The 13,567-nt window shown below is 47.5% G+C and overlaps 2 protein-coding genes across 2 annotated transcripts; one reads left to right on the plus strand and one right to left on the minus strand.

Annotated features, from left to right (window-relative positions):
- The first annotated feature begins 204 nt into the window (after positions 1-204).
- Positions 205-623, plus strand: LAESUDRAFT_378160 (uncharacterized protein). Its single transcript, XM_040902240.1, has 2 exons — positions 205-235; positions 302-623. The coding sequence occupies exon 2, from the start codon at positions 372-374 to the stop codon at positions 576-578; it is 207 nt and encodes a 68-aa protein (XP_040760960.1). The 5' UTR covers positions 205-235; positions 302-371; the 3' UTR covers positions 579-623.
- A 44-nt stretch (positions 624-667) lies between these two features.
- LAESUDRAFT_660180 (uncharacterized protein) lies at positions 668-1,626 on the minus strand (the record flags this gene model as incomplete). Its single annotated transcript, XM_040904855.1, has 2 exons — positions 668-1,303; positions 1,372-1,626. 2 exons carry the CDS (start codon positions 1,624-1,626, stop codon positions 668-670), a joined length of 891 nt encoding a protein of 296 aa, XP_040760961.1.
- Between the last annotated feature and the right edge of the window lie 11,941 nt (positions 1,627-13,567).

The following is a 13,567-nucleotide window of genomic DNA, read 5'->3' on the forward strand; positions in this document are numbered from 1 at the left end:
TCGTCTCGCACGGTGAATGAGTCGACCTCGCTGGCGACGGTTCACACAATTTCGACCTAGGCCTGTCACTAGCATGACCCTCCTGCTCATCAGCCGCTTCATCCTCGCACGCGAGAACTAGCGGAGAGACGCGGAGCCTCTTAGGTACGACGTACAGATCGGAATGATCATCGACGACGTTTACATCGAGGTCGTCCTGCCCGATGGGAAGCTCGTTGAACGCAAGGTAGAGAAGGTACGCTAACCCTGTAGTACTCCACTTGCTTGTGTTCAGTACTGATCGGGACGTCTTGCGCTTTAGGAGTTCCTGGATCAGACGGACATCCAGAACCGTGACTTCAGATACATATTGTAACACCTAGCTCGCGGGGATGGCCGCGGCCTATACATGTATCTATAGTACACCAGTAGACAAGCTTACAACGGGGAAGACGGGAACAGCAGTCGGTTGGAAAACAGAAAAAGCGAAAAAGAACAGGGATATCACGACAAGCGAGCCCGCACTTGATGATTGGAGATGCGATACATATGAACAGCGACGAAGGATTTCATGGGTGCTGGCAGGAAGACGAGAGTAGAAGACGAGATGTCATGACAGTATGTGAAAGCGGAACTATACGGACAAAGGACAGGGAAGTGCCCGAATGCGGCTCTCCGAGCCGGTGAATTAGAGAGTGAGTCTGTTGAGTCCATCGCTCAACGAGCCGATGACATTCTGCATCGCGCTGTTGAACCTATGCACCCCACATTGCTCGCTCTCGACGTGCTGGCAGAGCGCGCTGAGCGTACGGAACTCGTGCCCACACCCGTTCCAACCGCGAGGACATTTATAGATTTTCTCTGCGTGTGCAGGGCTCTCGAGGTGCTGGTTGAGCGCTTTGAGAGTGCTGTACTCCCGATGGCATAGCACGCATTCATACTTGCGCCCATTCCAGGAGCGATCGGTCGCCCAGGTGGCAGTGACCGTGCTGGAGGGAGGAGAGTAGCCATCTGGGCCACCAATGAGACGATTCGGGTTCGTAATGATGTTCGATCGATCCAGCCTGACAGCGGTGCGATTAATAATGTCGCGGTCGACGTGTGAGGGGCAAGTCCCGGACTCCCAGTGGAGGACGAGGTCGGCGGCGGACATAAACTGCTTGTTGCAGTTTCTACCTGGACAAGAGACGACTCGGTCTCGATGAATAGCAGAGCGCAAGTGGCTTTTCAGGTTGCTCTCGCTCTGGAAGACACGCCTGCAGTCGGCGCAGTACCAGTGCCTCTGGCGGTTGTGTTCGTGTAGGCCGGCAGCGTTCTTATAGAACTATGATGCGAAGAAATTAGTTTAATTAGTTTGAGGCAGGCCCATCTTGTTAATGCGTCTAGACTCACCGAGTTGCAGGTCTCGCAGTAATAGTGGTCCTCTTCATAATGACTGATAAGGTCGTTGTGACTCTTGAGATGATCGTCGCATCGTTGGCAATAATGGTGCATAGGACTCTGAACGTAATGTTGAATCAGACTCCATGCAGAAGCGAAGTCCTTGCCATGGAGCTCGCAGACGTGGTGCGCGTTCGAATTGTCGATATGCTGCTCGAGCGCGCGCTCGCTGGGAAAATAACGGTCACACCGGTCGCAGAATGCCATCTCTTGTCTGTTGACGTTAACATTATACAGCATTTAGCTAACGACGCGTAGCTGGCGCACAAGACTGTACGATACGCACCGCGATAAGAGTGAGGTGAGGAGATGGTGGGAAAGAACCCTTAGGCGCTAAATTCGTCTCGCACGGTGAGTCGACCTAGGCCTGTCACAGTGTCACTAGTCTCCCATGGGCAATTCCTCTGTCACAGGTTGCCTGACCTCCAAACTAGAACTTGTGTTGTCATCATACTCCCACGCAGCGGACTGTCCCTGGATTCAGTGATATCTAGTCGGGCTGCACTGAAAGATGCTTGTCAGGGCGTTTTGATTGTTATTCGCATACATCACGTCCAATAATGTATGCTGTTGCTCATGCTTTTTTCGCCAAAAGGACTATTGTCGATAATTCTTCGACTGTTGCAGAATAAGGCAGCTCGTGATATTTTGCTGTCTTTGTGGTCAGTGGTATCCTACGAAATATGCTAAGACTTCCCACACAACCTTCGCAATGTCTCACCCGACGTTCACTCTGTAATCACCCGTCATTCAAGCTCATAAATGCTGGGAGCGACTAATGGCTCCATGTACAGAGTTGCGCATCACAATCAATCTCAGAGAAATGAACCTTTCGGTCGCATTTACAATAACAACGCCGTATCAATGAAATGACTCTGCTTACCTTTCACTTTGATCATGATATCAAAGTCTCTGACGGTGCATTTTATCATGTAAGTTGTGTCCCACGAGATCCACAGTGTTATACGCATGCTTGTGCGCACCCACTTTGTGTTTGCACTTGAACAGTCAGAGCCATCAGGCTTTGCTCGGACTTGTGGTAGAGGAAACGAGGACTTGCCAATGCAGAGTTCAGCCAGGTTTTGTGTAACGAGCGACATTGTTTAATGCACGAAACTGCTTTCAACGATGGCTGTGTAAGTTCCATTCCTGATGGAACGAAAGTCTGATCATACGACTCTTAGGTCCATTATTCTACAGACTAACCTTGTGCACTGCGAAATTTCATGTATTGGCATGCTCATCCTCTATGGTTCGTCCGAGTTCCTTTGCATCTCATAAAAGACCACTTTCCTGATCAGATTTGGCATTGATTGCGGCATATCTAACTTGGCTTCCATGACAGCAGTCACATCTACTGTACACAGTGTGAAAAAAGTAGATGTTACAGTCGATTCTATGGTCGCAAATTCTGATTCGACAACATCGTTAATCACAATAAGACTTCATACTTTAGGGTGTGGCAGCATCCAAGGGAATGGCACAGATATGGGTAATTATCCCAGCTATGCATGTCGTTACATGGAGTGAAAAGTATGTTATCCACTAAAAGGGGATCATAAGCGACTTATTCAAGTTCATTTGTAACAGAAGCTTATTCAAAAATGAAGAGCAGAATGCGATCTTAAATGGCGTAAAAACATGCTTCTCATTCAAAAGCTTAGTTCATTACAGCTGGTAGCATCCAGAAGTACGAGAAGGAGATCCGGCGTTGCTTAAAAAATGTGCGACTGGGCGTGTGCATTGATCATCATGGAACCATGGGAAGAGTGGCTTGATGAAGCGGTCCGCCAATGATCTTGACCGCAGTCAGAACAATCAACAGGTATTTATTCACCTCTGGCTCATGCAGGTATCAGCTTGCTGATGATTTATCGCGGTCTGTACTCACTGACAGCCTTCGTGACAAATAGTTTTTGCAATCGCGATTGAATTCGCATATATCTGACAGGGTTGGATAATGGTGCCGATGGCTGCTCTTCTGAATACCTTCACAATCCTGAGCGTGGAATTCATGGAAATGAAACGTGCGTCATTTCGTCTCATGTTAGTTTCGGTCTCATTGACGACCTGTTCTGACGCGTCCCCTACTCTGCATTACAGCCTATGTCAACTCGGTCACGTATATGTGAACACTTATGAGGCTCAATGAATGACACATTCATACTGACTGCGCATTGTCTCAGGTTCAACACCAGAAACAGCATCAGAACAAATGGCACCATGAGCTACCGCAGCGTAGATGTGCTCCTTTGCTTCATTAATACTGCACGGCCTCTATCTTGTGCTGAATGAAGAGTCAATTCCATTACATCCAGTATCGTGGACATCCTAGCAGAGATCATGCATGACGGAAAGCCTCCACAGAACGTGAAAAAGATCTCTTGTATGCGACACATGGACTGAGGCTTCGATAAGTCACATTTCTCTCAGTTTTCTTGGATGCCTAGTGGCTCATGGTAGGGGACTCCTGCGCAAAGTGATGTGACTGTCCTCTGCAGTGGGTGTAGAGTTGTGAAGATGCAGCGATGCACACTGTAACTTGTAAACTACCCCAGACAATAGGATGGCATATGCACCGCTTCACTATAAGACTAACGCTAGCGCAACCTTGCGTGATCACATTCATCAAAATATGAATAGTCCGCAACGCGACATGTCGAGCACAAGTACATACATAGCAACACGAGGGAATGCAGCAGCGAGAAAGCGAATGACACAATAAAATGATCGTACAGAGCAGATACAGAACAGATACATAGCATGGAAAAATTAAAAAGCGTACGCGGGCACTGGAACAAAAATAGACGGAAAGACTTACAAGGTAACAGTGTCATAAAAGACAAACCAAGATTACGTGAACAGCGAGTCCTCAAAATTCAGCCTCACATAGTGAGGCGATGCATGTCGCTCATCAGCAATTCCACCATTTCCTGCATCGCCTTGTTGAACCGATGAACTCCACACTGCTCGCTTTCCACATGTTGGCAGAGCACACTGAGCATGCAGAACTCAGTGCTGCAGCCTTGCCAACCACGTGGGCATTTGTAGATTTCCTTCATGCGCTGGACTATCGAGATGACGAGTTGCATTCGTGATGATATTATGAGAATCCAGCTCGACCGCAAGATGGTTGACACCGTGTAGATCTATGCCAGAGAAGCAAGCCCCAGACAGTGACCCCATCATTTCCTGCATCGCGTTATTGAACTGATGAACTCCACACCACTCGCTTTCCACGTGTTGGCAGAGTGCACTGAGTGTGCGGAACTCAGTGCCACAGCCCTGCCAACCTCGTGGACATTTATAGATTTCCTCATCGTGTACTGGACTGTTGAGATGCTGATTTCAGCATTCAAGATTACTGAACTCCTTGTGACAAAAGACACATTCAAATTTGGAACTGTTCCACGATAGGCTTGTAGCTCGAGAAGGAGCGACGATAAGCGGAGGAACTCGTGAGTCAGCGATGATAAGCAGAGAAACTCATGAGCCACCAGGACCGGTGAGAAAACGACTTGCGTTCATGATGATTTTATCAGAATCCAGCTTGACGGCCAGACGGTTGACTTAGTGTCGATCCATGCCAGAGCAGCAAGCCCCAGATTCTAGATGACTGATGAGCCCAGCACCTGACAGGGATGATTTCTTGCAGCAATGGCCCGGACAGTTCACTGTGCAAGCATTATGATAGGATGACCGCAGATGTGCATGCAGGGTGATCTTGCTTTTGAAGACGCATTTGCAGTCACCACAGTACGCATGTTTGTCAGCATAATGGTTATGCAACCCCTCGTTCAAGCTGAATACCTACAACAAATGAACACATGAGAGTCAAAGATATCTCAAGGATGCAAATACTCCTACCGTTGAGCAGAGATCACAGTAAAAGATATGAACAACACATGTCTTCAGATGCTCCTTCAAAACCTTCTTGCCTATGAAGACACATTTGCAGTCACCACAGTATGCATGTTTGGTGGCATAATGGTTATGAAACCCTTCTTTCGAGCTGAATACCTACAATAAATGAACACATGAGAGTCGAAGATATCTCAAGTCATGCAAATATTCCTACCATCGAGAAGAGATCACAGTAGATATGCCCAACAGATGTCTTCAGATGCTTCTTTTGTTAGAAGTGGCCGACCGACGGCACTTCTGGTGAAACACGCTCATCGCGTCAGGAGAAACAAGCACCAAGTGATGGCTGAAACGTGTCACAGGGCGGTACCTGGAAACAGAGCGGACGAGTACAGAAGGGCAGAAAATGTGTAAGTATGCACCTGTACTACTGTACTCCCCAGTCATTTGTGGCCTCACCAGCCTCTCACTCCCTTTGCGCCCATGAGATGGGAAGATGCCGGCTGGCTAACACCCTTGTCGCACCAGGATTTCCTAGATCTTTAAAGCCTTCTTGCTTCCAAACATGACTTTGCAGTCACTGCAATACACGTGCTTCATGTGATTGTGCTCATGTAAGTCTACTTCCGAGTTGAAGCTCTACCACATATACATTTAGAAAGTCTGTCCTATGGTGCATTATAATTCAACTCACAGTAACACACATCTGGCAATGCCACTGATGCACCTAAGATTGCAGGTGCATGTTCAGGGCATCTTGGCTCTCAAACATGCATCTGCAACCAGTACAATAAGGATGATCCTTGCTGCAATAGTCATCGTGCAACCATGACTCCGAGCTGAAGACCTGAGATGTGACCAAACATTGATCGTAGCTCCCACGAGGAAGGTACCAAGTTACTTACATCACCGTGAAGAGACTGCAAGTGCATGTTGAAATCTTTCTCGCTCTCGAACATGTGTTTGCAGCTCAAACAATACCAATCATATGCTGAATAATACTGTCACAGATTTTTACCACAAAAGTCTACACGTGACTTTGCTCACACCACAAATCACGTGCTTCACCAATATCTCATGCCACTCAGCCACAGACATGACGCGTAGAGATCAGGTGATAGTCCACATCACATGTTATGGTCCAGACCCGTGGATGATACGGTCGGACCTGTCTATTCCAGGACACAATAGAGGCACCCATTTGGGAACAAAGGGAACAAGGACTATTGTTATACATCAGCCTTCCGCTTCCTATTAGTTTAGCCAGAAGCCTAGATAGGCATGATGTTCACACCAGAGAACAAAAGGGAAACCAAGATAGGCACGATGTGCACACGCATTACTGCGGCAACCATCAATCTTCTCACTTATTGTTCTACTTCCGGACATCCTATTGTTTCATGTACGGCCATTTGCTTATACCCGTAGATAGGTAGCTTAGGTAAGGTAGCCCGCTGTATGTGTATATAAGACCAGCCATGTAGAGGACGAAACTTCAGATTGTTTCTCCTCATCTACTACCGATAGCACTCACTGAGCCCACAAAGCTCCTTCATATATCTCTATCCCTTGCTTGCGTTCGCGACATCGACTAGTAATTCAGAAGGCTCTTGTGCCACTTAAGGGTTCAGGGGGATTCTTTGGGATCAGGGGGACCAGGGCGGCACGTTCCACGTAACTGTCCCTTTTTGTCTTTTTGATCTCTTGTCCGGTGTTACCGTGACATTAAAAACAATCTGACATTTTCTGCGCCCCTGCTTAGTGTCTAACACAAGCGGCCACATATTTTCAGTGCAAGCAGTTTCAGCCGTAGCGCGCGGCTTTTTTGACACACATTCCAATCTGATCTCTACCCGGCGTGAGCCTCAGCAAAACTCTGAGCTGCCCAAAGCCTCAAAGTGCAAGGCCACCCCCCAGGATCGACCTCGACGCCCACTACAAGTGTCAGAAAACCAACAAGGAGTGTGAAAGACTCCTCACACTCGCATCGCTCGGTGCATCATCCACAGACAGGCAGCGCGCAGCAGCTAGGGTCGTCGATACTACGCACATTATAAAGCGCGGAATCATCCGCAAACCTCGCGATCGCACCTCACCACTCGAACGCTACAAACCCAGACATGGACATCTTACCACAGGCAGTTATAAGCCAGCACCACCACCAGAGCTCATCACTTCTAACGCAGTACCTCCCTCCATCATCGCTCCCATTCCAATTCATCCCCTACCTAACTTTATAAAGACAAACACCCTTGCACATCCCATTCGCCCACTCCCTTCCAGAGTCAGGCCGACAATCCACATCGAGACCCTTACAAAGCAAGTAGATGCTACCCACTTCAGGCTCCAACCTATACTAGGAGCATTCTCATATCGTCTAAAGGACAAGCACCAAGGACCCATCTTTAGCCTCGCCACAGAACTTGACAAAGTCTGCGCTGACCTACACACCGGAACGCGTGCATATACATTCATCAAGAAGCAGGTGATCAACACAGTCTGTTTGGAGATAGGAGGCATTAGTTTCAAGCAGATAGGGAAAGAGGAAAGGCTGCAGGAAATTGCCAAAGCCCTGGTCTTTATTGCCGAAAAGCGATACTTGAACTTTTTGTACTAGTTTACATACATCTATATCACAATGGAAGGAGCCGATCGTGCGCACGCATCCACGTTCAGGCAACGAATGGATGACATTCTTCACACAAACGTCGAGTCAGCACATGATGGCAGTACTCCACGCGCCTCGCAGCGCAATTCACCTGAACCTGCGCTAGGACCACAGGATTCTGCATCACAAGTCGGAGGACCAGCATCCCCGACACCATCACTTGTACCAGCCTATGTTCCACCCATCTGGGAGTTTGATGGACACCAATTCGAGCACCTGGAAGATGCTCTCAGACAGTCCGCTCCTGGAGAAGTCCCGGACCACATACGCGAATGGGTAATCATCGCAATGAAGCTCACGGTCACTACTGAAATCACCAAGGTCTACAATGTGCTCAGAAACAAGATGTACGAGCACAAGAAAGCCTTTGAATTGCAGATCCAAAACAACAAGAGCGAACACCGACTTAAGGAGGCAGTTCTCCAGACAGAAATCAGGAAGCTCAAAGATAGGATCCTCGTGCAAGATGCGCATATGGCGGTTTTAAATGACGAGCTCACAGGAATCCAGGCGACAATGCTTGACACAGGCAAAGAAATGATGGAGATCAAGGCAGCTAACGTGAAGCTGCGGCATGAGCTAGCTTCGCTCAAAGCAAGCGGCGTCACTATGATGCAAGGTCAAACATCCGGCACAGTCCAATCGCACAAGCCACACATCAAAATTGCTGAACCTCCACACTACTTGGGCAAAGGAAGTCTGGAGGACTGGCTCTAACAACTCGGTATATGGATGCGGTGGAATGAGATCAACGACGACGAACACAAGATTACCACGGCCCTGCTACATTTGGAAGGTGGCGCATTCACATACATGTCAGAATATGCAACCAAGGCAGCAGCACGGCAAGCACTTGGCATATGGAAAGACTTCGTCGACATCCTCAAAGTAAACTACAGGACCCTCGATCCGGACAAGGATGCACAGCAGCATTTGAAGGATATCTGCAGCAAGACGTATCCCACGATGGTATCCTTCACAGAACAGTTCCGTCAATGGGCCACTAAGACCAACTTAGGGCACACTGCACTCATCGGTTACATTGCTGAACATCGAAGCAAGGATGTACGCCAGGCAATGGTTACACGAGACAGTCTAGAAATTTCTGACCCCATTACATGGCCGGAGTACCTCGACCTATGCCTTCAACTGGAGTCCAAGTTCAGGGCCGATAAGGCAGCACAGCGCAGAACGGTAATAACAACATCATCATCGGCACCACGGGTCCCGAAAGACCCCAACGCAATGGTCATGGATAGAGTATCCATCCTCACCAAGGAACAAGAAGGATGGCTGGAGAAGAAGCTGTGTGTACGATGCGGGAAACATCCCTTCGTTTTTAAACAGCGATGCTCAGATTCCAAATATAAAGGCAAATTTGAGATGCCAAAGCGGGGTCAAGCAACCAGGGCAATATCGACAACGGCATCATCCACTGGCTCCAATGACAGCAAGGTGAGAGAAGAAGCAGTCCGTGCTTTCATCACCAGCTATGACGCGAAGGGAAAGGAAAAGGAGGCGGAACCAGAACCAGCTGTCGAAGCAGCTAGGATCACAGAGGTAGAAGATGATGAGGATTTTCTTCAACGGGTTCTCTGAGATCTGGCCAGAGTTCCCATAGACACTGTAATAGTATCTACTCGCTCTCGCATGTACCAGTATCAAGTTTTTTATACATCGCATCTACTGGTTCATCAAAACACGCAATCGATCTACCTGTTCACCTCAAACAGGGAGTAAGGGAAGTCCAGACTGAGGCGCTCCTTGATTCAGGAGCATATTCTTGCTACATCAACCCACGGCTGGTTGATCAGTTGAATCTCGCTACAATCTCACTCGAGAAGGAGATCAGGGTTTACAACGCAGATGCATCTCACAACAAGGGTGGAACCATTAAGAAAAGGGTTCTTCTAAGTATAACCATCGGAAACCACACAAGCAGGCAAAGCCTTTTGGTCACTGATATAGGACATAAAGACGTTATACTAGGCATGAGTTTCCTTAAGGAGCATAATCACGAAGTAGATTGGGGAAAACTCACAGTCGATTTCACCCGGTGCCCACAAAGATGCACACCCTCACAGGTAGCAATTCAGGAGGAGGACCTGGAAGACACAAACATCCCCCACATCGAAGACCTGATGGAGTTCGTCAGTTCCCAGGAGTTAGGTGACAACTGGAATGACATGGACAGCTTCATTAGATGGGTGTCATTATCAGAAGACCCTGATGCACAAGCCATAGCATCACTCATTATGGGTCTTGACACCAAGAGGAATCAGGATAGAGCACCACAAAAAGGAGAACAGGACAAAGACTACTGGTCAGCCTATGTCCCCAAACACTTCCACGAGTATGGCGATGTGTTCTCCAAGAAGCAGTCGGAATGAATGCCCACAAGAAAGCCCTACGATCATCCAATCGAACTTGTTCCAGAGGCATCGTTACCATGCCCGGCAAAGTTATATCCTATGAACCTACAGGAAAGAAATTCGCTCGACACGTGGATAGACCAAGAGTTAGCCAAAGGTTACATCAAGAGATCAAGGAGTCCAACTGCAGCACCCGTCTTCTTCGTCAAAAAGAAAGACGGATCACTGAGGCTCGTACAAGATTACAGAAACCTCAACGCAGTCACAAAAAAGAACAAGTTCTCAATCCCACGCATTTCGGACCTCATCGACAGACTTTCACATGCTAGTATATTTACGAAGCTTGATCTGAGATGGGGGTTCAACAACATAAGGATTAGGGAAGGAGACGAAGAGAAAGCCACCTTCATCACACATTGTGGCCTCTTTGAACCCACAGTAATGTACTTCGGTTTCTGCACATCAGCAAGAACTCAGTACAGATGGACCCTGCTAAAGTCGAAGGTGTACTTGGCTGGCCCACACTGACAAAGGTCAAACAAGTACAGGCCTTTTTAGGATTCGTGAATTTCTACAGGCAATTTATAAAGGACTTTGCGAAACTCGCATGACCTTTAACACTTCTCACCTGTAAGGACATGCACTGGCAATGGAAGGAGGAGCAAGACCAAGCCTTCAGTGCACTCAAAACGGCGTTCACCTCAGCCCCGATCTTACAACTCCCTAATGACACTGCATCATACTGTCTAGAAACAGACTCTTCAGACTATGCAACTGGTGCAGTACTCGAACAACTAGGAGAGGACAAGCTATGGCATCCAGTCGCATACTACTCTAAGTCACTCAACGAACATGAGCGGAACTACGAGATTTACGACAAAGAGATGCTTGCTATTATTCGGGCACTCGAAGAATACTGGCACTATTTAGAAGGACATCCAGAACCCATTGAGATTTGGTCGGACCATCTCAACCTTACATACTTCCGTCAGGCACAGAAATTATCCCAGCGCCAAGCGCGCTGGTCATTATTCCTCACCAGATTTAATTTCATCCTCAGTCACTGACCTGGAAAGACTATGCTACATGCCGATCCTCTGTCCAGGAGGCCAGACTATGAGAGGGGGGTAGACAGCGACAATTCGAATCAAATGCTGTTAAAACCTGAATTTTTTGCTATCAATGCGATTCGACCCACTCACGCATCTGAAGTTGATGATGCTCAACTACTGGAAAGGATCAAGAAGGCACTCACAGATGACATGATGACCAAGGATTATCGTGCGCTTTTGAATACAGGACAGCGCGAATTTGGGAAAAACCTCGCAGAATGGAACTTTGAGCACGGACTGCTGCTCCATCGCGGAAAGGTTTATGTTCCCAAGAATCAACAGCTACGCCTTGACCTAATAAAACTCCATCATGACACCTTACCAGCCAGACACCCTGGCAGGTTCAAGACGTTGGAACTTATTACCTGGAATTATTGGTGGCCAGGAATGTCTGTAATGGTTAAACAATACGTACAAGGTTGCGACAGTTGTCAATGCAACAAGTACTCAAGAGAAAAACCATACGGACTACTACAACCCAATGAGGTATCAGGAGGATTATGGGAAATTGTCACAGTTGATCTCATCACTCAACTTCCTCCAGCCATGGACTTTAGGGGAGAAAAGAAGACGGCAATACTTGTCGTCGTAGACAGACTCACGAAGCGAGCACACTTTTATGCCACAGACGACACAGTCACATCGTCGCAAGTCACTAACGTATTCTATAACGAAGTCTTCAAACTCCATGGATTGCCGCGCCAGATTATCTCAGACAGAGGTACTCAATTTGCGAGCAAACTATTCCAGGAGTTCTGCCAGAAACTTGGTATAAAGTCTACAATGTCTACAGCATATCACCCCCAAATAGATGGTCAGACAGAAAGAGTTAATCAGGTGTTAGAACAGTACCTACGTATGTACTGTAACCACAGACAGAATGATTGGGTCTATTACCTGCCAACGGCAGAATTTTCATACAATAACCAGACCCATGAATCCACCGCACTTTCCCCATTCTTTGTCGAATATGGCCGACATCCAAAAATGGCACCAGACATACACAAATCAATACGTCATCCCTCATTGGAACATCTATTCGCCCACCGATCCGAGGCACAAGAACAGGCAAAGGCAGCATTGGAAGTTTCAGCTTCACGAATGAAATGGTACTTCGATGAGAAAAAGGGAGAAGTCCCATTCAAAGTCAGAGATCTAGTTTTACTCAAGGGAAAGGATCTCAGAGTAAAAGTCAAGTCCACGAAGCTAGGCACACAAAACTTCAGACCTTACAAAGTACTTCAGAAGCTAGGCCCAGTCACATTTAAACTGGAACTGCTTAAGCAAATGAAGGTCCACCCAGTCTTCCATGCTAGCAAGTTGATCATGTACCATCAAGACACGGTCACAAACCGTGAACCCCCAAAGCCTCCAGCCATAAAAATCGAAGGCGAACCAGAATTCGAAGTTGAGGAAATACTAGACTCGAAGGTTGTAAGGGGAAGGGTCCAATACCTCGTCAAATGGAAAGGCTATGACCATTCCGACGATACATGGGAACCCCGAACAAATCTTACCAACGCCGACGAGCTTCTTCAAGAATTCCACCAGCAACACCCAGATGCAGCCAAAGCACCAATCAGGGTCGTCACTTTTGGTGGAAAACACTTCGAATTATCCTCATATGAAGTTGCACCAATCTCTACACACCGAATCAACATGTCCGACCATCCAGACGGGTTCTTCCTATATCATAAGATGACAGATCTCACCAAATCACTGAAAAAATCCTCAAATGAAGCAGCAGGATGAGATCTTTATGCAGCAGAAATGCATGAAATCCCCCTGCATTCATGAGCTGTGGTAGGAACGGAAGTCGCAATTGAACCTCCCAAACATACCTATACATGAATAGCTCCACGCAGCAGACTGGCTGCACGAGGAATTGACGTAGGTGCAGGAGTCGTCGATCCAGATTACACTGGAGAACTCAAGGTCGTACTGATCAATACAACAGATTTCGTATTTTCGGTTAAACTGGGAGACAGGATAGCCCAAATAATCTTCGAATATTACGCCGAAGGGCTTCTCTCCTGAAGTTACCAACCGTTGCGAGCAACTAGAAGGGGAAATAAAGGTTTTGGCTCCTCGGGACAATGAGCCTTGAGAGGGGGGTAGTGTCACAGATTTTC

Source organism: Laetiporus sulphureus (assembly GCF_001632365.1).
Source record: "Laetiporus sulphureus 93-53 unplaced genomic scaffold LAESUscaffold_42, whole genome shotgun sequence".
NCBI classification, from domain to species: domain Eukaryota; kingdom Fungi; phylum Basidiomycota; class Agaricomycetes; order Polyporales; family Laetiporaceae; genus Laetiporus; species Laetiporus sulphureus.

Bases quoted from the DNA above. Each gene is read 5' to 3' on its own strand.
- LAESUDRAFT_378160 (XM_040902240.1), top strand. From the start codon at position 372: ATGGCCGCGGCCTATACATGTATCTATAGTACACCAGTAGACAAGCTT.